The sequence below is a fragment of the Arachis stenosperma genome, chromosome 9 (assembly GCF_014773155.1).
Source record: "Arachis stenosperma cultivar V10309 chromosome 9, arast.V10309.gnm1.PFL2, whole genome shotgun sequence".
Taxonomy (NCBI): domain Eukaryota; kingdom Viridiplantae; phylum Streptophyta; class Magnoliopsida; order Fabales; family Fabaceae; genus Arachis; species Arachis stenosperma.
The window spans coordinates 106,096,008-106,123,486 of NC_080385.1; the positions used below are offsets into that span (position 1 = coordinate 106,096,008).

At 38.1% G+C, this 27,479-nt stretch overlaps 1 protein-coding gene across 1 annotated transcript; it reads left to right on the forward strand.

Moving 5' to 3' along the window:
- Nucleotides 1-16,415: 16,415 nt before the first annotated feature.
- On the forward strand, nucleotides 16,416-27,264 carry LOC130950578 (type II inositol polyphosphate 5-phosphatase 15-like). Its single transcript, XM_057879109.1, has 12 exons — nucleotides 16,416-17,432; nucleotides 18,698-18,950; nucleotides 22,180-22,972; nucleotides 23,518-23,642; nucleotides 23,986-24,070; nucleotides 24,356-24,521; nucleotides 24,624-24,661; nucleotides 24,753-25,005; nucleotides 25,789-25,912; nucleotides 26,014-26,374; nucleotides 26,541-26,910; nucleotides 27,150-27,264. The coding sequence occupies exons 1-11, from the start codon at nucleotides 16,652-16,654 to the stop codon at nucleotides 26,895-26,897; spliced, it is 3,336 nt and encodes a 1,111-aa protein (XP_057735092.1). The 5' UTR covers nucleotides 16,416-16,651; the 3' UTR covers nucleotides 26,898-26,910; nucleotides 27,150-27,264.
- The last annotated feature ends 215 nt before the right edge of the window (nucleotides 27,265-27,479 follow it).

Genomic DNA, 27,479 nt, shown 5'->3' on the forward strand with positions numbered 1-27,479 from the left:
CAGTCTGATGTAGAACGGAAGTGTTTGTCAGGCACACGTTCATGAGTTGAGGAAGGTGATGAATGCCAAGAATCATCACCTTCTCCATAATTAAGCACGAATGAACATCTTAGATAGGAACATACAAACGTTTGAGTGGAGAAATAGAAACAATTGCATTAATTCATCGAGACGCTGCAGAGCTCTTTACCCCCAACAATGGAGTTTAGAGACTCATGCCGTCAAAGTGTATAAAATTCAGATCTGAAATTGTCATGAGGTACAAAATAAGTCTCTAAAAGTTGTTTAAATAGTAAACTAGTAACCTAGGTTTACAGAAAATGAGTAAACTATGATAGATGATGCAGAAATCCACTTCTGGGGCCCACTTGGTGTGTGCTGGGGCTGAGACTTAAGCTTCTCACGTGCCTGGGGCTGTTTTGAGCGTTCAACGCCAGGTTGTAACCTGTTTCTGGCGTTGAACTCCAACTTGTAACCTGTTTCTGGCGCTGGACGCCAGACAGCAGCATGATACTGGCGTTGAACGCCATTTTACGTCGTCTATCTTCGCGCAAAGTATGGACTATTATATATTGCTGGAAAGCCCTGGATGTCTAGTTTCCAACGCCATTGAGAGCGCGCCAATTGGACTCCTGTAGCTCCAGAAAATCCATTTCGAGTGCAGGGAGGTCAGGATCCAACAGCATCAGCAGTCCTTTTTCAGCCTAACTTAGATTTTTGCTCAGCTCCCTCAATTTCAGCCAGAAAATACCTGAAATCACAGAAAAACACACAAACTCATAGTATAGTCCAGAAATATGATTTTTGCCTAAAAACTAATAATATTCTACTAAAAACCAATTAAAACATACTAAAATCTACATGAAATTACCCCCAAAAAGCGTATAAAATATCTGCTCATCACAACACCAAACTTAAACTGTTGCTTGTCCTCAAGAAACTAGATAAATAAAATAGGATGAAAAGAAATTAAGAAGTAATAATATCTAAGAGTTTTAAATGGAGCTCAGATTCTTATTAGATGAGCGGGGCTTGTAGCTTTTTGTTTCTGAACAGTTTTGGCATCTCCCTTTATCCTTTGAAATTCAGAATGATTGGCATCCATAGGAACTCAGAATTCAGATAGTATTATTGATTCTCCTAGTGTAGCGTGTTGATTCTTGAATACAGTTACTTTATGAGTCTTGGCCGTGGCCCTAAGCACTTTGTTTTCTAGTATTACCACCGGATACATAAATGCCACAGACACATGACTGGGTGAACCTTTTCAGATTGTGACTCAACTTTGCTAGAGTCCCCAGTTAGAGGTGTCCAGAGCTCTTAAGCACACTCTTTTGCTTTGGATCACGACTTTAACCACTCAGTCTCAAGCTTTTCACTTGGACCTGCATGCCACAAGCACATGGTTAGGGACAGCTTGATTTAGCCGCTTAGGCCTGGAACTACTTCTTTGGGCCCTCCTATCCACTGATGCTCAAAGCCTTGGATCCTTTTCTTAATCCAATGATTTCTTGTAAAATTTTTTTTTCACTGCTTTTTCTTGCTTCAAGAATCAAATTCATGATTTTTCAGATCATCAATAGTATTTTTCGTGTTCCTCATTCTTTCAGGAGCCAATATTCATAAAATTCAAGATAAAAATTATGCACTGTTCAAGCATTCATTCAGAGAACAAAAAGTATTGCCACCACATATAGTTAATTATAATTTTTATTATTAAGAACTCGAAAAATAAATTACTTCTTTATTCTAATTATCTATTATTTTATTGATGTCTGATGATGATGAGAAAAATAAATTATAACTTAATTGGGATTAAAACCAGAATAGATATACTAATTACTACTACTACTACTATATATATCTCCTAAGGTAAATTTCTATAATAACATTATCACAGAGTTAAAGCTAAATTTAGAACTCAACAACCTGTGTTCTGAGAAGTAGATGTTCCTTTGATCTGTGGGGTGCTTGGTCCTTCAAGGATTAATTTCTGGCGCTTCAGCTCCCTTAAATCACGCCCTTGCTCTTCTTGTTCCTTAAGCAGTTTGCAAAGCATGCTACTTTGATTGTTCTATTCTTCCTTTATTTGGTTCATAGCTTCTTGCAATTTGGAAATAGATGCCTCAAGATGTTCCCAATATTCGAATTGAGGGAGTTCTGGGAGGACTTCCTGTGCTCTCCTCTTGATTGGATCATCCTGCAGCTGTTGTCTATCCATTGATATTCTAGTGATTGGCCTCTCAACTGAGATATACTCTGTTATTCCCATCTTCACTCCGGCATCTTTGCAGAGCATAGAAATTAAGCTTGGATAGGACAATCTGGCATCCTTGGAATTCCTGTTTGCTATTTTGTATAGTTCACACGAGATCAATTGATGGACTTCTACTTCTTTTCCCAACATGATGCAGTGAATCATCACTGCTCTTTTAATAGTAACTTCAGAACGGTTGCTGGTGGGCAATATAGAACGCCCAATGAAATCCAGCCAGCCTCTGGCTACTGGTTTGAGATCTTCTCTTTTGAGTTGATTTGGGATGCCAGTCGTGCTGGTGGTCCACCTGGCTTCAGGGATGCATATATCCTCTAGAATCTTGTCCAAGCCTTTATTTACCCTCATCATTCTCCTATTAAAGGAGACTGGGTCATCTTTCAGTTGAGGAAGCTTAAAGATCTCCCTGATTTTGTTAGGATGGGTATGAACAATCTTTCCTCTGACTAAGGTCCGATGGTCATAGAGGGCAGCTCCAATTATTCTTTGCCTGTCTGTCTGCCATAGATTAGCATAGAACTCCTGAACCATGTTCCTTCCCACTTTCGTTTCAGGATTAGCTAGGATTTCCCAGTTCCTGTTTCGAATTTGTTCTTGGATCTCCGGATATTCATCTTCTTTCAGATCGAACTTGACTTCTGGGATCACTGATCTTAGACTCATTATTTTATAGTAATGGTCTGAATGTTCTTTAGTTAAGAACTTCCCTTGATTCCAAAGTGGCTTTGGAGTATTCTCTTTCTTACCTCTTGGGTTGGGTTGTTTTTCTTTAGGGGTCATGATCAAAGTGAGTATGTTTTTGTGATCATGGATAAGCACACCAAACTTAGAGGTTTGCTTGTCCTCAAGCAAAAGAAGAGAGAGAAGAGGGATAGGAGGAGAGCAAGTGTGGAATGGTGGATGAGGAGAGGGGCGCCGAAAGTGAATATAAAGGGAGGGGGTGGGTATTCGAAAATAAGAAAAAGATATAAGATAAGAGATATGATTTATAAAAGATAAATATAATAAGAAAAGGATATAATTTAAAAAGATCTGAAATAAATCTGAATTTTTAATTTCAAAAAGATTTTAAAAGATAATTAAATTTTGAAAAACTTAAAAAAGAGTTGGATTGGATTGGAAATCATCTGTCTTTATGGATGAAGATGCATGTAAAATCTTTGAAAAAGGGATTTCAGAAATTAGGGATTTTAGTAATTAGGATTAAAATTTTTGGAATTGAAGGATGATATTTGGAAACATGTTTATGCAAGAAATGATGAATTGAAACATAAAAATTAGAAAATTTTTGAAGAAAAACGAATTTTACCTCCTCCACACCATCCTGGCGTTAAACGCCCAACTGCTGCATGTTTTGGGCGTTTAACGTCCAATTGTTGCTTCTCCTGGGCGTTCAACGCCCAGCTGTTGCTTCTTTCTGGCGTTGAACGCCAGGAAGTCCTTTGTCACTGGGCGTTTTTCTGAACGCCCAGGACGCTATCAATCTGGCGTTAAACGCCCAGAAGGTGCTTCTTTCTGGCGTTCAACGCCCAGAAGATGCTCCTTTCTAGCGTTTAACGCCCAGATGGCTACCCTTACTGGCGTTGAACGCCCAGTGGGTGCTTCTTTTGGGCATTCAACGCCCAAAACGTTTCTTACTGGCTTTTTCATGCCAGTGAGCTTCCAAATTTCCCTGCAACTCTGTGAATTCAATCAATTGCTATTTTACCTTTTGAAGATACTCTGACATATATCTGTAAAAATCAATTAATTAGCAAAAACAAATAAAATTAAATTTTGTGAATGGCTGGGTTGCCTCCCAGCAAGCGCTTCTTTAATGTCGTTAGCTAGACTATTACTGAGCTTTTAATCAAGTCTCAGTTTTGAGCATTCTTGCTCAAAATTGCTTTCAAGATAATGTTTAACTCTCTGTCCATTAACAATGAACTTTTTGTTAGATTCATTATCCTGAAGCTCTACGTATCCATATGGTGATACACTTGTAATCACATATGGACCTCTCCACCGGGATTTTAATTTCCCGGAGAATAATTTGAGCCTAGAATTAAATAGCAGAACTTTCTGCCCCGGCTTAAAGACTCTGGATGACAATTTCTTATCATGCTATCTTTTCGCTTTTTCTTTGTAAATTTTTGCATTCTCGAAAGCATTGAGTCTAAATTCCTCTAGCTCATTTAATTTGAGCAATCTTTTTTTTCCAGCTAACTTGGCATCAAGGTTTAGGAATCTGGTTGCCCAGTAGGCCTTGTGTTCCAGTTCCACTGGCAAGTGACATGCCTTTCCATACACAAGCTGGTATGGAGAGGTCCCTATAGGGGTCTTCAATGCTGTTCTGTATGCCCACAGAGCATCATCCAAGCTTCTTGCCCAATCCCTTCTACGGTTAATTACAGTCCGTTCCAGAATTCCTTTGAGTTCTCTATTTGAGACTTCAGCTTGCCCATTAGTCTGTGGGTGATATGGAGTAGCTACCCTGTGGCTAACTCCATAACGAACCAAAGCAGAGTAAAGCTATTTATTGCAGAAATGAGTGCCCCCATCACTAATTAATACTCTAGGGGTACCAAATCTGCTGAAGATGTGTTTCTGGAGGAATTTTAACACTGTTTTAGTGTCATTAGTGGGTGTTGCAATAGCCTCCACCTATTTGGATACATAATCCACTGCCACCAGAATATAAGTGTTTGAGTATGATGGTGGGAAAGGTCCCATGAAGTCAATACCCCATACATCAAACAACTCAATCTCCAAGATCCCTTGTTGAGGCATGGCATAACTGTGAGGCAGATTGCCAGATCTTTGGCAACTGTCACAATTAAGTACAAACACTCGGGAATCTTTATAGAGAGTAGGCCAGTAGAAGCCACATTGGAGGACTCTTGTGGCTGTTCGCTCACTTCCAAAATGTCCTCCATACTGTGATCCATGGCAGTGCCATAGGATCTTCTGCGCTTCTTCCTTAGGCACACATCTACGGATTACTCCGTCTGCACATCTCTTGAAGAGATATGGTTCATCCCAAAGATAGTACTTTGCATCTGTGATCAATTTCTTTGATTGCTGCCTACTGTACTCTTTGGGTATGAACCTTACTGCCTTGTAGTTTGCAATGTCTGCAAACCATGGCACTTCCTGGATGGCAAATAGTTGCTCATCCAGAAAGTTTTCAGATATCTCAGTAAGAGGGAGGGACGCCCCTTCTACTGGTTCTATTCGGGACAGGTGATCTGCTGCCTGATTCTCTGTCCCTTTTCTGTCTCTTATTTCTATATCAAACTCTTGCAGAAGCAACACCCATCTTATAAGTCTGGGTTTTGAATCCTGCTTTGTGAGTAGATATTTAAGAGCAGCATGATCAGTGTACACAATCACTTTTGATCCTACTAAATAGGATCTGAATTTGTCAATGGCGTAAACCACTGCAAGTAGCTCTTTTTCTGTGGTTGTGTAGTTCTTCTGTGCGTCATTTAGAACACGGCTGGCATAGTAAATGACGTACAGAAGCTTGTCATGCCTTTGTCCCAACACTGCACCAATGGCATGGTCACTGGCATCACACATTAGTTCAAATGGCAATGTCCAGTTTGGTGCAGAAATGATTGGTGCTGTGACCAATTTAGCTTTCAAAGTCTCAAATGCCTGCAGACACTCCTTATCAAAGACAAATGGCGTGTCAGCAGCTAGCAGGTTGCTCAGAGGTTTGGCGATTTTTGAAAAATCTTTTATAAACCTCCTATAGAATCCTGCATGCCCCAGAAAGCTTCTGATTGCCTTAACATTGGCAGGTGGTGGTAATTTTTCAATTACTTCTACCTTAGCTTGATCCACCTCTATTCCATTGTTCGAAATTTTGTGCCCAAGGACAATTCCTTCAGTCACCATAAAGTGACATTTCTCCCAGTTTAAAACCAGGTTAGTCTCTTGGAATCTCTTTAGAACAAGTGCTAGATGGTCAAGACAGGAGCTGAATGAGTCTCCAAATACTGAAAAGTCATCCATGAAGACTTCCAGAAATTTTTCCACCATATCAGAGAAAATTGAGAGCATGCACCTCTGAAAGGTTGCAGGTGCATTGCACAGGCCAAATGGCATCCTTCTGTATGCAAATACTCCAGATGGACATGTGTATGCCATTTTCTCTTGATCATGGGGGTCTACTGCAATTTGATTATAACCTGAATATCCATCCAGGAAGCAGTAGAATTCATGACCTGCTAGTCTTTCTAGCATCTGGTCTATGAATGGTAAAGGAAAATAATCCTTTCTGGTGGTTGTATTGAGCCTTCTATAATCAATACACATACGCCACCCTGTAACTGTTCTTGTAGGAACTAGTTCATTTCTTTCATTGTGAACCACTGTCATGCCACCTTTCTTAGGGACAACTTGGACAGGGCATACCCAGGGGCTGTCAGAAATAGGATAAATAATCTCAGCCTCTAGTAATTTAGTGACCTCCTTCTGCACCACTTCCTTCATGGCTGGATTCAGCCGCCTTTGTGGTTGGACTACTGGCTTAGCGTCACCCTCCAATAAGATCTTATGCATGCATCTAGCTGGGCTAATGCCCTTCAGATCACTGATGGACTACCCAAGAGCTGTCTTGTGTGTCCTTAGCACTTGAATTAGTGCTTCCTCTTCCTGTGGCTCTAAGGTAGAGCTTATGATTACAGGAAAGGTATCACCTTCCCCCAGAAATGCATATTTCAGGGATGGTGGTAATGGTTTGAGCTCGGGTTTGGGAGGTTTCTCCTCTTCCTGAGGGATTTTCAGAGGTTCTATTATTCTCTCTGATTCCTCCAAGTCAGGCTGAACATCTTTAAAGATGTCCTCTAGCTCTGATTCGAGACTCTCAGCCATATTGACCTCTCTTACCAGAGAGTCAATGATATCAACACTCATGCAGTCATTTGAGGTGTCTGGATGTTGCATGGCTTTGACAACATTCAACTTGAACTCCTCCTCATTGACTCTCAGGGTTACTTTCCATTTTTGGACGTCAATGAGGGTTCGGCCAGTTGTTAGCAAAGGTCTTCCTAGAATGAGAGTTGCACTCTTGTGCTCCTCCATTTCCAGCACCACAAAGTCAGTAAGAAAGGCAAATGGCCCAACCTTGACAATCATGTCTTCAATCACACCTGATGGGTATTTAATGGAGCCATCAGCAAGTTGAAGACATATCCGGGTTGGTTTGACCTCTTCAGTCAAACCAAGCTTTGTGATAATAGATGCAGGTATTAGGTTGATACTTGCCCCAAGATCACATAGAGCTTGCTTGGTACAATTACCCTCTAATGTGCATGGTATCATAAAGCTCTCGGGGTCTTTAAGCTTTTCAGGTAAGCTTTTCAGAATGATTGCACTGCATTCTTTAGTGAGGTAAACTTTTTCAGTTTCTCTCCAATCCTTCTTATGACTTAAGATCTCTTTCATGAACTTAGCATAAGAAGGTATTTGCTCAAGTACTTCTGCAAACAGAATCTTTATTTCAAGAGTCCTGAGATAGTCTGCAAAGTGGGCAAATTGCTTATCCTGTTCTGCTTGGCAGAGTTTTTGAGGATAAGGCATTTTGGCTTTATATTCCTCAACCTTAGTTGCTGCAGGTTTATTACCTACAGAAGTGGGTTGGGAAGCCTTTTTAGAAGGGTTGTTATCAGTACTTGTATGTGACTGATCCCCCACTGGCATTTAAATGCCAGGGGTGGAAGCTGGAGTGGCATTAGATGCCACCTCCTTATTTGTTACTGGCGTCTGAACGCCAGAACTATGCTCCCTTTGGGCGTTCAACGCCGGATTCAAGCTTATTTCTGGCGTTAAACGCCAGGAATGAGCATGGGCTGGGCGTTCAGCGCCAGCATTATTCCTCTCTGGGCTCTGATTGTCCTTAGAGGGATTTTGAGTAGCCATTTGTTCATTTCTTGGCTTCCTGCTGCTTTGAAGTGAGGTATTTAATGTTTTTCCACTTCTTAATTGAACTGCTTGGCATTCTTCTGTTATTTGTTTTGATAGTTGCTTTTCTGTTTGCTTTAACTGTACTTCCATATTTCTGTTAGCCATTCTTGTTTCCTGGAGTATTTCCTTGAATTCGGCTAGCTGCTGGGTTAGAAAGTCCAGCTGCTGATTGAATTCATTAGCTTGATCTACCGGATTAAGTTCAGCAGTTACTGTTTTAGCTTCTCTTTCATGGAGGATTCACTGTTTAGGTACATATGCTGATTTCTGGCAACTGTATCAATAAGCTCTTGAGCTTCTTCAATTGTTTTTCTCATATGTATAGATCCACCAGCTGAGTGGTCTAGAGAAATCTGAGCTCTTTCTGTAAGCCCATAGTAGAAGATGTCTAATTGCACCCATTCTGAAAATATTTCAAAGGGGCATTTTCTCAACATCTCTCTGTATCTCTCCCAGGCATCATAAAGGGATTCATTATCTCCTTGTTTGAAGCCTTGGATGCTCAGCCTTAGCTATGTCATCCGTTTTGGAGGAAAATAGTGATTCAGAAATTTTTCTGACAGCTGTTTCCATGTTTTTATGCTATTTTTAGGCTGGTTATTTAACCACCTCTTAGCTTGATCTTTTACAGCAAATGGAAACAGTAATAATCTGTAGACATCCTGATCTACTTCCTTATCATGTACTGTGTCAGCAATTTGCAAAAATTGTGCCAGAAATTCTGTAGGTTCTTCGTGTGGAAGACCGGAATACTGACAGCTTTGCTGCACCATGATAATGAGCTGAGGATTCAACTCAAAGCTACTAACTCCAATGGAGGGTATACAGATACTATTCCCATATGAAGCAGTAGTGGGGTTAGCATATGACCCCAGAGTCCTCCTGGACTGTTCATTTCTACTTAATTCCATGATGGAACAAGGGAGATGATATGTATATTGATATTATTTATTTAATAAAATAAAAATGGAATAAATAAAAATGAAATAAATAAAATAAAAAAAAAGAAATTAAAAATATTTTGTAAAGATCTTCGAAAAAAAAAATTTTTGAAATTGAAATTTGAAAATTTTATATAAATATTTCGAAAATGTAGTTTAAAATTAGTTAGAAAATATAATTTTTTTTTGAATTTTGAATTTTATGATGAAAGAGAAAAACACACAAAAGACACAAGACTTAAAATTTTTAGATCTAATGCTCCTTATTTTCGAAAATTTTGGAGGGAAAACACCAAGGAACACCAAACTTAAAAATTTTAAGATCAAAACACAAGAAAAACTCAAGAACACCTTGAAGATTCACAAGAACACAAGAACAAAAGAAAGAACACCAAACTTAAAATTTTTAGAAAACTTTACTAAATTTTCGAAAATTGAAGAAAAATTAACAATAAAACACCAAACTTAAAGTTTGGCACAAGATTAAATCAAGAAAATTTATTTTTAAAAGAAGTTTTGAAATAAAGATACCCAATTACCAAGAACATAGACCAACGCTCTAGTCAATTGGGCAGAAAAGGTAACAATTGTTCTGAATAGGTATATTTCTTTTGGAAGACTAATGCTTTGGATTAGCACAAGAGAAACAAGAAAAGACACAAAACAAGAAAAACTCAAGATCAAACAAGAAAAATAAACAAGAACAACTTGAAGATCAATGAAGGACAAAGAACACAAGTTCGAAAAATTAAAGAAAAATATAAAATATGCAATTGACACCAAACTTAGAACAAGACACTAAACTCACGAAAAAAATTAAAAATTGATAAAGAAAAATAATATTTTTGAAAATTTTTTAAAAAGGGATAATAAAAGATGCAATTCTAGTAAAAAGAAAGGATAAATTCTTCATAATCTAAGCAACAAAATAAACCTTTAGTTGTTCAAACTCGAATAATCCCTGGCAACGGCGCCAAAAACTTGGTGCACGAAATCTTAATCCCAATTATTAAAATCAAAATTTCTTATGATCTCGTACCACTAACCAGCAAGTGCACTGGGTCGTCCAAGTAATACCTTACGTGAGTAAGGGTCGATCCCACGGAGATTATTGGTTTGAAGCAAGCTATGTTTATTTTATTATTCTTAGTCAGGATATTAATTAAAATTATCAGTTGGAATTATTAGAAAAATAAAAGAGTGTGAAATAGTTACTTGTTGTGCAGTAATGGAGAATATGTTGGAGTTTTGGAGATGCTTTGTCTTCTGAATTCCTGCAATGTAATATTCAACTCAATTGTTTGTAAAGCCCGTCTACGACAAGCTGTATGTAGGGTGTCACCATTGTCAGTGGCTACCTCCCATCCTCTCAGTGAAAAAGGTCCAGATGCTCTGTCACAGCACGGCTAATCAGTTGTTGGTTCTCGATCATGTTGGAATAGGATCTATTGATCCTTTTGCGTTTGTCATCACGCCCAGCAATCGCGAGTTTGAGGCTCGTTGGTGGACGAAATTGTGATCCATATTCTAATTATTTTGAGATGAAGGCTTCTAAGGGGCAGCAGCTGAATTCACAACTCCGTTCAACTAACCAGCAAGTGTACTGGGTCGTCCAAGTAATAAACCTTACGTGAGTAAGGGTTGATCCCACAGAGATTGTTGGTATGAAGCAAGCTATGGTCACCTTGTAAATCTCAGTTAGGCAGATTAAAGGGTAATTGTGATTATTGGAATAAAATAGGAAATAAATAATAAAAAGGATAGAAATACTTATGTAGATTCATTGGTGAAAATTTCAGATAAGTGGATGGAGATGCTGTATGGCCCAAGGACGCCTGCCTTCCCACTGCTTCTACTCAATCCTTCTTACTCCTTTCCATGGCAAGCTGTGTATAGGGGTTCACCATCAGCGGTGGCTACTTTCAATCCTCTCGGGAAAATGATCCTATGCGGTTGTCAATCGCACGGCTAATCGTCTAGAGGCATCACCCATGGTTGATGGCTACATCCCATCCTCGCAGTGAAAACTAATGCTCACGCACTCTGTCACAGTACGGCTAATCACTGGTTGGTTCCCGCTCCTACTGGAATAGAATCCCTTGATTCTTTTGCGTCTGTCACTAACGCCCAGCACTTGCAAGTTTGAAGCACGTCACAGTCATTTATTACCGGAATCCTACTCGGAATACCACAGACAAGGTGAGACTTTCCGGATTCCCAGGATCCTACTCGGAATACCACAGACAAGGTGAGACTTTCCGGATCCTCATAAATGCCGCCATCTATCTAGCTTATACCACGAAGATTCTGTTGGGGAATCTAAGAGATACACATTCCAGCTCTGTTGCATGTAGAACGGAAGTGGTTGTCAATCACACGCGTTCATAAGTGAGAATGATAATGAGGGTTATTTACTCATCACATTCATCATGTTCTTGGGTACGAATGAATATCTTGGAATAAGAATAAAAGAGGAATTGAATAAAAGAAAATAGAACTTCATTAATACTTGAGGTACAGCAGAGCTCCACACCCTTAATCTATGGTGTGCAGAAACTCCACCGTTGAAAATACATAAGTGAAAGAGGTTCAGGCATGGCCGAATGGCCAGCCCTCTCCATGATCAAGTGACCGAATATTCAAAGAGATTAAACTGTCAAAAGATGTCTAATACAATAGATAAATGTCCTATATATACTAGACTAGCTACTAGGGTTTACATGAGTAAGTAATTGATGCATAAATCCACTTCCGGGGCCCACTTGGTGTATGCTTGGGCTGAGCTTGATCAATCCACGAGCTGAGGCTTCTCTTGGAGTTGAACTTTGAGTTATGACGTGTTTTGGGCGTTCAACTCCGGATCATGATGTTTTTCTGGCGTTTAACTTCAGAAAGGAGCATGTACTTGGCGTTCAACGCCAAGTTACGTCGTCATTCTTTGAATAAAGTATGGACTATTATATATTGCTGGAAAGCCCTGGATGTCTACTTTCCAACGCCGTTGAGAGCGCGCCATTTAGAGTTCTGTAGCTCCAGAAAATCTATTTCGAGTGCAGGGAGATCAGAATCCAACAGCATCAGCAGTCCTTTTGTCAGCCTTTTTCAGAGTTTTGCTCAAATCCCTCAATTTCAGTCAGAATTTACCTGAAATCACAGAAAAACACACAAACTCATAGTAAAGTCCAGAAATGTGAATTTAACATAAAAACTAATGAAAACATCCCTAAAAGTAGCTCAAACTTACTAAAAACTATATGAAAACAATGCCAAAAAGCGTATAAATTATCCGCTCATCACTCGTCACAGCCATTCAATCCTTGAATCCTACTCGGAATACCACAGACAAGGTTTAGACTTTCTGGATTCTCAAGAGTGGCCGCCATCAGTTCTAGCTTATACCACGAAGATTTCGATTAAGGAAGCTAAGAGAAGCTCATTCAGTCTGATGTAGAACGGAGGTGTTTGTCAGGCACACGTTCATGAGTTGAGGAAGGTGATGAATGCCAAGAATCATCACCTTCTCCATAATTAAGCACGAATGAACATCTTAGATAGGAACATACAAACGTTTGAGTGGAGAAATAGAAACAATTGCATTAATTCATCGAGACGCTGCAGAGCTCCTCACCCCCAACAATAGAGTTTAGAGACTCATGCCGTCAAAGTGTATAAAATTCAGATCTGAAATTGTCATGAGGTACAAAATAAGTCTCTAAAAGTTGTTTAAATAGTAAACTAGTAACCTAGGTTTACAGAAAATGAATAAACTATGATAGATGATGCAGAAATCCACTTCTGGGACCCACTTGGTGTGTGCTGGGGCTGAGACTTAAGCTTTTCACGTGCCTGGGGCTGTTTTGGGCGTTCAACGCCAGGTTGTAACCTGTTTCTGGCGTTGAACTCCAACTTGTAACCTGTTTCTGGCGCTGGACGCCAGACAACAGCATGATACTGGCGTTGAACGCCAGTTTACGTCATCTATCTTCGCGCAAAGTATGGACTATTATATATTGCTGGAAAGCCCTGGATGTCTACTTTCCAACGCCATTGAGAGCGCGCCAATTGGACTCCTGTAGCTCCAGAAAATCCATTTCGAGTGCTGGGAGGTCAGGATCCAACAACATCAGCAGTCCTTTTTCAGCCTAACTCAGATTTTTGCTCAGCTCCCTCAATTTCAGCCAGAAAATACCTGAAATCACTGAAAAACACACAAACTCATAGTATAGTCCAGAAATATGATTTTTGCCTAAAAACTAATAATATTCTACTAAAACCCAATTAAAACATACTAAAATCTACATGAAATTAACCCCAAAAAGCGTATAAAATATCCGCTCATCACTACTCTGTGTGTAAATGTTGAGGTGATTAGCTCTTGATTCCAATTTTGATCAGGTAGGAGTAGTTCAAAAACCCAAATTGGGTGATTGTGTGAATGGTTGAGAATTTGAATTTCATTTGTTTGAATTTGCTTTATCCAGTTGTCCTCTAAGATTTTAAGTGAATGTATCCTTCCAATCTTCCAAAAAATGCCTTTCTCTAAAAATTTTTTGCCCTCCAGAATACTTTTCCAACCCTAAGATGGATTATTACCTATTTCTGCATGTAGAAAGGTTAAAAATTTAAAATATCTGCTTTGATAGACCTTGTAAATTAGGGAGTGAGACCGAGAGATCAACCTCCATCCCTGTTTTCCTAACATAGCCATGTTAAAATCTCTGAGATCCTTAAAATTTAGACCGCCCTGGTTCTTTGGTCTACAAGCAATCCGCAAATTAATCTACTGCATCTATTACATGTAGGAAAGCTAATTAGTAATAATGTCCTTATTGCTCACGATTGCATGAACTATTTGAAAACCAAGAAGACATGCTTGAATACTGAAATGGCCCTAAATCTTGACATGAGTAAAGTTTGTGATAGAGTGGAATGCCATTTTTTATGGTTCATGCTAGAAAAGTTTGGTTTTGACCCTAGATAGATAGGTTGGATATAGGAGGTGGTGACTATATTTTCTTACTCTGTTGTTGTTGAAGGTCAATCTTTTGGGTTTTTCTAGCTAAATAGAAGATTCTGACAAGAAGATTCTTTATTGCCATATCTTTTCTTATTTTGTGTGGAAGGTTTATCTTTTCTGTTGAACAAGGCAGATCAAAACCATCTCAGCTTAGGTATTCAAGTAAATAGAAGATGCTCTTTCGTCAACCATTTAGATATATAGGAGCCCAGGATAAATACTTAGGGATCGCTTCAACGATTAATCGCTCAAAGAGAGAAACCTTGGGGCTATTAAAAAGAGTGTCAGATAAAAAGTCCAGGGTTGGAAACACCATCTATTGTCTACTTCAGGAAGACACGTGCTCATTAAGGCAGTAGAAGAGGCCATTCTTATCTACTCTCCGTCTTGTTTCAGACTTTCAGACACTCTTATCAATGAGATCCACAATATTCTCTCTTAATTTTGGTGGGATCAGAAAGACATAGAAAGAAAGATGGTTTGAATTAGTTGGAATGCTATATCTGGAGCAATGAAGGAAGGAAGACTTGTGTTGGAAACTAGCTACCCAGCTACAATCACTATTCTAAAATTCTAAAAGGTAAGTACTATTGATATAGTAGTGTTAGAGATAAAAACTAACCTTTTTGGGGCTGGAAAAGCCTGCTAAAGGGCCAAAAAATATTTGGAAAAAGGTTTGTGTTGGAGAATCACCAATGAAAACAATGTCAAAGTCTTCCAGGACGTATGGGTAGCTCCTTCCCATTCGTTTCTTGTCTTCCCCAATTCAGTCATCAACCAATAAAATCTTGCTATAAAATGGGTGAATGAACTAATTTTGCTAAGCAATTAGTGAAATAAGGATTTAATCAGCAACATTTTTCTCTATATATATGGCTAACTGTATTCTGTTAAGAAATATTAAGGAAGGATATGATTATTTAATTTGGGCCAAAAATAAAAGTGAAAAATATGAAGCTAGTTCAAGTTACCAAGTTTCCTTCCATATTTACCATCCTCCTATTGAATTCTGCTCAAAATTATTGTAACACAAACAAACTTGGACAAAACTCTAGAAATTGTTCCTAGTCCTTAAAATTAAATTCTTCCTCTAGCGATGCTTGCATGAGAATTTACTGGTCCTCTAAAATCTCCATTGTCGTATTCTGTCCATTCCCCCTCTACCATCGTTGTAGTCTGGAACTGAAACCATCAGTCACTGTTTGTTCTTTTGTTCGAAATTAATAGAAGTACGGGCAAGAAGTTCACTATCTAGGCTAATTTCTAGAGATGAGACTCTCTCCTTCTGACAGATATGGAAGGATAGTGCTGGAAAGCTAAAGAGAAGTAGGAGCATTAAACACGATTTGTAGATACTAGCAAATCTAAAAGTTAAGAAACTGATTCACATTCGAAAACTGTTCTGAGGAGACAACACAGATTCTGGAGTCTTCCAGCAAGCTTCTTCAAGACATGCAATCTCACCTACCTTGATGTTTCCTTCCCTAATGTTCCTATTTTCTTCTTCTTTAATTTTGCTTCTGGTGTAGCTCTTGTTTGTGCTTATTGAATAAAATATCTTAAGGGTTAAGTACGATTTTGGTCCCTAAGGCATAAGCAAAAAATTTTTTTCGTCTTCAATCTTTTTTTGCATACAAAATCGTCTCTAAAATTTACCGTGGTTTTAAAATTGTCCTTTTTAATTGAATCTTAAATTTTATTACAAAATTATACCTAACAAAAACAATTTTAAAATAAAAAGAAAAAAAAAATAGAGAAAGAGATTTGGAGTTGTGAGAGAGAAATAGAACCACGGGAAAGAGTAAATGGTGGTGAAGGAAGCAGCGGCAACGACAAGATAGTGATTGTGATGGTCACAGACGCTGGTAGTTGTAATTTTTTTTATAACTTTTCAGGGTTAATGATTTATTTATTATATTAAATTTGTGTTTGAATTATATTTGATTTAATATATTTAATTAAATTATACATCAAATTTTATTATAATGGTATTAATTTTTTTAAAAAAATTAAAATTAATATTTATAAATACCTACAGGTATCATTCTCTCTTGCGGAAAAAAAATAAAATAAAATAAAGGGAAACCCAAAGCAAAAATAAGATGATGATGGGAGACATTTTACTAGAAGGTGGACAGCCATTGCAAGTAACAAGTAACAACGTAAAGACAAAAGAACATACCTAAAGAAAAAGTAAGGCAAGGCATGTTGTGTTGTGCTCGAACAAACAACCGGGTCAGCTCACAGCTCACAGCTCACCTGTCCAAATTCCACTTTCACTTCTCAAATCTCAATTATTCCCACTCTCCCTTCTTCCTCTCCCACTCTCCCCTTTTTTTCTCCCAACCAATTTCAACTCAATCCAACACTCTCAGCAAAATCCCCACAAACAACGCCGTTTCATCCTGCCTGTGGCTCTATTTCTATATTTCCTCCGATCCTCGCAATAGCAACTAAACGACAATAATGGATCCACCTTTCAACCAAAACGACGTCGTTTCATCCTCACACACTCGCCACCACCACTCTCCCACCCTTATGTACTTCCCTTCTTCCGATGACGACGATGATAACGACGTCGTTACGCCCTCAGCTGCTTCCATCCACTCCACCACCAAGCGCCTCGACTGCATGCTCCAGTTTCTCGACCGCAAGCTCTCCACCTCCACCGCTCCCTCCTCCGACCAAAGTAGCAACCGGCCGATGCGGGAATTCGTCTCCCGAGGCGGCGGCACAGGAATCTTCCGCCTCCCACCCCGCGCGGCGGTCCATCCCTTGCGGCCGCCTAGTCTCGAACTCCGGCCTCACCCTCTCCGCGAGACGCAGGTCGGTCGGTTCCTGAGGGCGATTTCCGGCACGGAGTCGCAGCTGTGGGCGGCGTCGGAATGTGGCGTGAGGTTCTGGAACTTCAAAGATCTGTATTCTTCTTGGGAAGAAGGAGATGGAGATGGAGAAGGAGGAGGAGGATGCAACGTTAGGGTTGGGGACGAAGAGAGTGTGCCGTTTCGGGAATCAGTATGGACGTCGGCGGCGATGTGCTTGGTGGCGGACGATGGGAACAGAGTAGTGTGGAGCGGGCACAGGGATGGAAGAATAAGGTGCTGGGTGATGGACGGTGGTGATGGTGACGGTGATGGTGATCGTGTGGTTTTGGAGGATAATAGGAAGTTGAGGAATCCTTTCAAGGAGTGCTTGTCATGGCATGCTCATAGAGGACCTGTTCTCTCCCTCACTATAACCTCTTACGGTGATCCTCCATTCTTCCGTTCTTTACTTTTCAATTTATTTATTTCTGCTTTCAAATTTTATTTACTGTTGATATCCAATGAGGTGTTGGACTGCTAGTTCATGGATAAAAGAGTGATATACCGATGGTTCATATGAATTAAGCTCTCTATTATTTCCTACGTGACAATTCCTGAACACGATGTGGTCATAACTCAACCATGTTTTTAAAATGAAAAAAAGAGAAGAGTGACCAAAATTTTTTATGGCGTTTTTAAAATGTTTTTCTTTAGCTTATATATTTTGGAATAAGTTTAGAAATAATTTGCATTGTTAATTACATTGAAAATTGCTAGTTTGTAGTTTCAATATCACCAAAATAGTCTTTCCATCATTCCGTTACTAACGATGTCAAAATTTGTTGATGTGACACGTTAAGTGATACACAACACACACCTAGTAGTCCTAATTGGCGACTAACATAATAAGTTTATGAAATTAAATCAAATCAATCCTAAATTGAGGGATTCCAATGCCTTAAGTTCTCCCTCAATTAGGTTTTGATTTGATCTAATTTCATAAATTTATTATGTTAATAGTCAATTAAGACTTCTATGTGTGTGTTGTAGTATCACTTAACGTGCCACATTAACAAATTTTGGCGTTTTCAACAAAGAAAATGACAAAGGACTAATGCGATTAATTTAAAATCTTTGAAGGACGAATTTGATTAAAAAATTCTTTCGGGGACTAATTTGGAGAATGAGTGATCTTTCAGAGACTAATTTGACCATTTACTCTTTTTTTAATATGTTATACATATGTTGTGTCCCCGTGTTTAAAAGCCGTTTGCAATCCCGTGGCAGGGTCGGTGTAGCTTAAGACATTGTATACTTGTATTAGGAACCTTCTTGATTATAATACTAATAATAAAAATTTTTCATTAAGACGGAAGAATAATACAAGATAGAAAATAAGGATATGCTTGGTTTGTATTTTCATTTTCCATTTTCAATGTTTTTTGTTTTCAGAATTTTGTAAAGGAACATCCTTGATAATAAATTGTTATAATAAACAAAAAGAAGTTATTTTAAGTTGTGATACATTGTAGTGTTAGTAACCTAAATGGATACATACTTTCTGATATTTAATGTATGGAAAACTATTGATATGAAACAGAATAAATTGACAGTGGTCCTGGTTTTCATTGATGAATAAAAATTCACGTGCTTGTTATGATACATTGTTTTTTCTTGGTCTTACTTTCCATTATTGACTTGAATCCAGGGGATCTGTGGTCGGGTTCGGAAGGAGGAGCTATAAAGATATGGCCTTGGGAAGCTCTTGAGAAATCTATTTGTCTTACGAAGGAGGAGAGGCATATGGCTGCCATTATGGTGGAGAGGTCCTATGTTGACTTAAGGAGCTATCTGCCAGCAAATGGCTCCAATAACATGCTAACTTCAGATATAAAGTACTTGGTATCTGATAATTCAAGAGGCAATGTTTGGAGTGCTGGTTATTTTTCATTTGCTTTGTGGTAAGATTTATGTTCTATTCTCTCTTGGTTTGAGCATTGAACATTAGTTTAGTACACACAGAGATAGAGTGAGAGAGAGAGAAATAGATAGATTTTCAAGTATGCTTATAATTAATATTTTTTTTCCCTATCTTATGTTTCGACATTTCATGTATAGACAGATAGTACATATTTGATATTTATAACATTATTTTCGGAGAATATTTGAGATGTGTCACTGCCTCCACAATCCATGTTAATATGTGAAATTCGAAAGAATGATTGTATTTTAGCATAACTACAAGTTAGCAAGGTTCAAACAATACTACAATAGTTACTGTTGTAATAGCTTGATGACTTAATTAAGCACCAGTAAGTCTTTTTACTTTCCTAACTTCTAAAGCATGCATCATTGTTTGACCACTGTAGAATATATCATCAGTTTTGCTAGTTACTTACTTTATGTCTAACACCTTTGACGAAGTGTTAATGGAATATGTTGCTAGGATTGTGATAATGGCCCATAAGCCCACTAGAGCATATCTATACCAATTTCTATGGAGAGTTTTTGATGGCAAAAGGGAAATTTTAGTTCACAACTATTATATTGGCAATATTATGTAGGACTTAATGCTCAATGGTAAAAAAAAGAGGTGGAAAAGAAAATAAGCTAAATGTTCTTCTACAAATGAGGATGCCAAAATGGGCGAGTTGATACACTATGCAAGATAGGATTAGGAATGATAAATTAGAGAGCAAGCTGGGATGGAGGCGGTTATAGAGGAACTTATACAATCTTGCCTTGCATGGTCTTGACATGTTTGGAGAAGGCCTTTAGAGGGCCTATCAAGGAGTGTATTAGATAGAGTAGTGTTTAAGCTAGGGACACTTGAAAAGCCATAGGGGAAATTATTAAGAGAGATTTAAATAGTAATGGTATGAATATGATTTATGATAGACTGATAGAGCATTGTGGAGACTTGATTTATGTATATGATCCCACCTATTGGAACATGACAGATTTATCGCACTGCCATTAGATTAGCTATGTTGTATGGAACAATGTGTTGGAAGGTAAAGGGTAAACATAAACATAAGTTTAGCGTGAACAAATGAAGATGTTTTTATGGATGAGCAGTCATACGCATATGGATAGAAGAATGAGGATATATGAGAGAAAGTTGGAGTAGCACTCATGTTGAAAAGATAGTGGAATCTCTTATAAAGTGGTTTGGAAATGTGGGGAGAAAGTTGGCGGAGCATCTAATAAGAAGGGTGGATCAGATGGACAACAGGCTAGTGATTAGGGATAGATGAAGACCTAAAAAGACTATGTATGAAATGGTCAAGCGAGATCCTTGTGTGAACGATCGCATTGAAGACATGATACATGATAGTGCACAATGACATTGTTTGGTCTATATAGCAGACTCTACCTAGTGAGATAAGGCTTTGTTGTTCTGTTTAGTTGTTTTCTAGTTCACTTTGTACTACATGAATAAGTATTTGTGAAGAGTGTCTTAGCAACAAAAGCAATGACCAAACCTATTCTTACTAGGTTAAAACAAGGGTAACTGTGTATATAGTCACCCACATATTTGCACAAAAGTGATCTCTTTCTTAGATCCATCTCTGTTTGTATGTGCCAAAGATGTTGTCTAAATAATTTAAAATTAAGAGTTTGATCCTTGCAATAATGAAGTTAAATTTTGGCTCATGGTAAAAGGGCAGAATGTTGGAGTATCTTGGGTGTAGAAAGTTAATACAGAGGTGAAAATTGGAGAAAACATCCTATGAAAAGTTAAAAGTTTTAAGTATCTTGGGTGCATCATACAGGATAATGAAGAGATTAAACAGGATGGAAATCATAGGATCTAAGCAAGTTGGTCAAAATGGCGGAGTGCGTCTGGTTTTATATGTGACAAAAAAGTGTTTTTAAAACTTAAAGGTAAATTCTATCCCACTGCTATCAGACCGGTTATGCTTTATAGTACAAAGTGTTGGGCGGCCAAAGGAGAACACGAACATAAGTTAAGTGTGATAGAGATGAAGATGTTGAGATGGATGAGTAGTCATACAGATTAGATAGAATTAGGAACGAAGATATAAGAGAGAGAGTTGGAATAGCACCTATTGTGGAAAATATGGTAGAATCGCGTCTCAGATGATTTGGACATGTGAGAAGAAGACCGACAGAGCACTCAATCAGGAGGGTGGATAATGAAAGATGGACAAGGGATAAAAGGCAGAGAAAGACCTAGGAAGACTATCCATGAAGTGGTCAAACGAGATCTACATGTTAACGGTCTTTTTGTAGACATGTTACATTATAGAACTCAATAGCGTCGTTTAATCTATGTAGCCGACCCCACCTAATGAGACAAGGCTTTGTTGTCGTTTTTTTGTTGTTGGTAAAAGGGCAGTATGTCTATACTTTAGGCAAAAGAGGTATTGTGAGAAAAATGCATGCTAAAGATGTCGCAACTATTCATCATGCTAAAGAGCAATAGCACCTGCCTAACTACTTAAACTTTGAGGATAGTTTTCGTTAACATGATACTTGAAATACAAACTTATTTAGGAGACATTTTTTGGTCTTGTTGATTAAAGTTTAATACAGTAGCCAAAGGTATCTGAACCACACCTATATAATTCCTTTTGCATATTTCAACTCCTTTTACTTTGCACTTACATAATTCTTTTTATATATTTCAATTCTCATTTCTTTTTCTTCATCTTTTTCTTTCTACATCAAATGTTTTTCATATGCTCCAATCTATCACCAAGAAGATATTGGTTAGAAAGCTAGAAACAGCTGGATTAGTAGAGTAGCCAAAGATATCTGGATCAAGTTAGATATGTTTTTTGGGCTGTTATTATTTTTTCTTTGCTAGGATCTGGTATCAAGAACAAGACCTTGATCTTATATAATTTCCATGAAATTAAACTTCAAAATATGAATGGAGGGGGTTATATATTTATGTGTTCTTATGGTGCAACATACCCATTCCCGTGTGTTCTTTTTAAAATTTTTATTTTTAAATCTGATGCATGTTGCCTACTTGTTGGTGCCCTATGTGTATAGAATAGAGTTGAGAGGGAGAGAGAAAAAAAAAGCATAACTAGACAGAGACTTCTTTGTTGTTTGATCCTTGCATTCCTCTATATGCATAACATATGCTTATCTCAAGTTTAGTGTGTGTATATTTGTATATGTCATTTTAATATGCTAGCAATTGATAATATACAGGGATGCTCGTACAAGAGAGTTACTGAAAGTTTTCAATACAGATGGCCAAATTGAGAATAAGTTGGAGGTATCCTCAATACAAGACGTTTCAGTTGACCTCATTTCAGCTTCTAGGAAAGACAAAACACAAAGTTCCATTGGGTTCTTTCAGCGCTCACGCAATGCCATAATGGGGGCAGCAGATGCTGTTCGTCGAGTTGCAGCAAAAGGAGGCTTTGGGGATGATAATCGGAGAACTGAAGCACTGGTGGTAACAATGGATGGAATGATTTGGACAGGGTGTTCGAGTGGCTTATTGGTTCAGTGGGATGGAAATGGCAATCGTATACAGGATTTTTTATACCATCCATTTGCTGTTCAGTGTCTGTGTACATACGGCATGCAAATTTGGGTAGGTTATGTGAGTGGTACTGTCCAGGTATTGGACCTGAAGGGTAATCTGATTGGGGGATGGGTTGCTCATAGCAGTCCAATTCTAAACATGACGATTGGATCTGGTTACATATTTGCATTGGCTAACCACGGTGGTATACGTTGTTGGAGCATCACCTCCCCAGGACCTCTTGATGGCATATTGCGATCAGAATTAAGTGGCAAAGAATTTTTATATACTAAGGTGGAAAAATTAAAAATATTGTGTGGCACTTGGAATGTTGGACAAGGGAAAGCATCTCAAGATTCCCTTACTTCATGGCTAGGCTCTGTGGCCTCAGATGTTGGCATTGTTGTTGTTGGGTTGCAGGAGGTTGAAATGGGTGCTGGATTCCTGGCGATGTCTGCAGCTAAAGAAACTGTAAGTCATTATGTTTTGCATTTTAAAATATAAAATTTGTATTTCTCTATTATTAGCATTCAGCAGAATTATGGGTTTGTTAAATAAGCAATGTTGTGCAACACTTCTTGTATTGAACTATATTTAATTATTTCATCTCATAAGGTTTGAACTTTTAATAGTTTTAAATTTAGTAATACTTGTGGGACATGTGGGTGACAGTTAACGTTGATGGCTTGTGAGCATATTTCTTTTTTAATCTGTTTTTACCATTCCTTAGGTTCCCTGGATAGTTTTAGTATCAGGAATGTGTTCCAACACATTGATCAATCCTATTTCCGTCATTGGTATGGCTAGGAATGGGACAGTGACTTATGAATTACTCTTGTCCAACTATTTCATACTATAAAAATATATTGTTCAACGTATGTATCTATGATTGATTGTTCATGTGATGTTATGTTTATTGTATGTCACTACGTCCATATATGCAGTAAAGAGTATAATTTTGGCTAACTATTCATGTTAATCAACACAATCTGATCCTTAACTCTCAAAACATATAGGTAGGATTAGAGGGAAGTTCTGTTGGGCAGTGGTGGCTGGATATGATAGACAAAACATTGGATGAAGGTTCAACGTTTGAACGTGTTGGATCAAGGCAACTTGCCGGCATGGTCATTGCTGTGTGGTGAGCATCTGAGTAACAATCCAGTGAGCTGTGAAGCATTTAATATGTCTGGAATGATACCTATTGTTTGTTACGAAGCAATATGATATCTATTAAGCTTAGGAATTTGAAAGTTTATTTGTTAAACCTTGTGTACGTTATTGTCTACTTTGAGTACTTTCTTTCCCACTTGTTAGAAATGCCATTTAGGTTTGAAATATATGGATACCTATTTAATATTTGGTCTACTTAGTATATCCTGAAATGAAATATGACGAAAGTCCTGATTCAGTTTGAACATGTCATTACTATTTTTAACTTGTAGGGCTATATACCAATAGTAGTTAGTTTTCTTCTTTTGCAGGGTTAAAATCAACATCAGATTTCATGTGGGGGATGTTGATGTGGCAGCAGTTCCATGTGGCTTTGGACGAGCTATTGGCAATAAGGTAGGTCTGCATTGTCTGCTCTGCTGTTTTGCTTGGTAGGCTAGTTTACTCTATTTTCCAGAGTTATGATAGGGTTTAGCATTTATAGAACATGAATCTGACATGTATAATGTTACAAATTCTACAGAAAAGATAGAGTATTCATTATTCAGAAAATCGTGTTTAAATTTTGACTGTGTCCTATTTTCTTTATTTAGTACTTAAAATTGCTTAAAAATTTATAACAAACTCAATGTGCCTTTTTGGTTATTCTGATCATTGACATGGAAAATGGTTTGCTTACAGGGAGCTGTTGGTTTGAGGATTAGAGTATATGATAAAATAATGTGCTTTGTTAATTGCCACTTTGCTGCACATTTAGATGCAGTCAACCGTCGCAATGCAGATTTTGATCATGTGTACCGAACAATGTCCTTTGGCCGGCCAACAAGCCTATCATATACTGCAGCTGGTACCTTGCTGTGCCTATTCCTGTTTTTCTCACTTGCCTTATCCATGTATTTATTCTGGCCTGTTTATAGATATGGCTTGCCATTGGTCCTTTCTATTGCAGCTGGCACTTCATCTGTTCCGATATTTCGTGGCACAAATGTATGTACATGCTGTACACTTTATTCTTTTACATAATCATTATGCACTCAGTCAGTCAGATGAAGCATTGATTATTGAGAATAATTTCCAGTCCGCAGAAGGGATTCCCGAATTATCTGAGGCAGACATGATTGTATTTCTTGGTGATTTTAATTATCGTCTTGATGGCATTTCATATGATGAGGCAAGAGATTTTGTTTCTCAAAGATGCTTTGATTGGCTTCGAGAAAGGGACCAGCTTCGAGCAGAAATGGAAGCTGGCAATGTCTTCCAAGGAATGCGTGAAGCAGAAATAACTTTTCCTCCGACATACAAGTTTGAACGACACCAAGCTGGCTTAGCGGGTTGGTTTTCTCTCTTAAATTCACACCCTTCACTTCTGTTCTGCTATCATAACATCTATGGATGTGGTCGGGTGCAATGAGATGGGTTCTTTTTATTCACAGATCCACATATCAATTCAATCCCTCCATTTTCCAGTTAAAGGGTTGAAAATGATAGTCTAGTTAAAAATAGATGCCTTGGATTGCTACATCTTACTGTGTCATTGAATTTTGACAAATATTGCACTCCATGTTAAGTATCTTGGTTTTCCACTTTCCTTAGGTACTTACCAATGGTATCAAAGTCCTTGGTTGTTGCATGGATAGGCTGGATTACGGTGAATACCAAGTACTGATAGTCCGTAGCGAAGTGGTTACCGTTGGGTTAGTGTCGATAGAGTGAAGCGGTAACTACTTTGCTACCAGCTCAGTATTCGGTATTCACCTTAATCCAGCCTATAGGTAGCCCTTTCCATGACGCCGAAAACCAAGGCTTTGATACCATTGTTAAGTATCTAAGGAAAGAGAAAAACCACTCCTTAAAAGCTAGCTTTCCATAGATACATAACACTCTAATTATTGAGTTATCATTAGCATGCACATGATACAGTATAAGACAATAAAATAAGAATGAAAGAACCTAGATGCATATAAGGTTACCATTGCAATCACGCAAAAGTACAATGATTGTTGTTTTCTTTGGCGAATTAGTTCAGGTCACAAATGCTACTGTTTATTTATGAGTTTTCTGTCATCAGGCTGCCGCAATGTTAAAAGATATGACTTCGAATTGTTTATTTGAAGGGTATGATTCCGGTGAAAAGAAACGCATCCCTGCTTGGTGTGACAGAATTTTGTATCGTGATAGTCGCTCATCTTCAGTGGCTGAGTGCAGTTTAGAGTGCCCCATTATCGCTTTTGTATTGCAGTGAGTTCTTCCATTTATGTATATGTCTAAAACACCCTGCCAGAAGGACTTTATTGCTATTGCAAATTTTGTTTTAATTAATCCCTTCTCACCTTCAATAGGTATGAAGCCTGCATGGATGTGACAGATAGTGACCACAAGCCTGTGCGCTGCATATTTTCGACGGATATTGCTAGAGTAGATGAGTCCATCCGGAGACAGGAATTTGGAGAGATTATTGAATCAAATGAGAAAATTAGATGTCTATTGAAAGAGTTATGCAAGATTCCTGATACTATCATTAGTACAAATAACATAATCCTTCAGAACCACGACACTTTAATTTTGCGCATTACAAACAAATGTGCTGACGAAGACGCCTTTTTTGAAATGAAATGTAAAGGCCAGCGTACCATTAATGAGGATCAGAAGCTGTCTAACCATCAGTTGAGAGGTTCCTTTGGCTTCCCAAGGTGGCTTGAGGTAATATTCTTAGTTCAGAACCTAAAGTTTATATAAAATAGTTTTGGCTGCGGAGTATTATTCTTTCTTTCTATTAGCAATGTCCATATAGTGACATCAAAGAAGCAATGTGGTCACCCTTGCAAAGTTGTCCATCTAGTGAATAACATGCACATCTATGATTCAGGTAATTCCTGCAACTGGATTGATAAAACCAGACCATATTGCTGAGGTATCAGTGCACCATGAAGAATTTCAGACTCAGGAAGAATATGTTGATGGCATTGTACAAAACTCCTGGTGTGAAGACTCCAGAGACAAAGAAGCTATTTTGTTTGTTAAGGTGCATGGTAAGTACACTACCCAGACAAGAAATCACCGCGTCCGAGTTCACCACTGCTATTCATCCAAGAAAAGTCCGATAGGCTCTCAACCAAACAGCTCCAGGCCTGTCCAAGGAGGTGTACTGCACCGTTCTGATTTTCAACGCTTGAGCAGTTCATATGATGTTGTTGACCAGCTACAAAAACTGCATAACCCTTAAAGTAACAACTGATGTGAGTGTCTGTATATTTAATGGGTGCAGAAAACCAAGAAAAAAAAGGAAAGGGATAATTCTTGTAATGAGTTCTAGTTCAGTTGTTCAGGTTTCAAAGCGATTTTTATAGAAAAATAAAGAATTGAAGATTCTAATACTTTACAAGTGTTTCTAATTTCTATGATACTTGTAAGCAAATGTCTTAATTTTATAAGCATCTTTATTTAAGGTTAGTGATGGGTTATTTTGTTTTCATAGGGAGCTTGATGTTCAACTTGTAATCATCACTCATCAGTCAATTGAACTGTACAGAGAAAGCAAATGCAATGCAAGTGAAGCAAGGCAACATTGTTTTAGATTCATTATTGATTTATTCAGAGACTCTTCCAATTTATTCTGTAAATGAGTACGTTCTATACCACAAATAGCAACTGACAGGGGGAATCCGGTGTCATGTTAATGTGTTCAGTTATCATCGCTATAATGTTGAGTTTGCCTTTCGGATGATAGGTGCTTCCAACAAATATTCCGAGTTTCTGTTATCCTACTATTTGCCTGGAATTTTGTTTCATTGGAAGTTTATTTAGG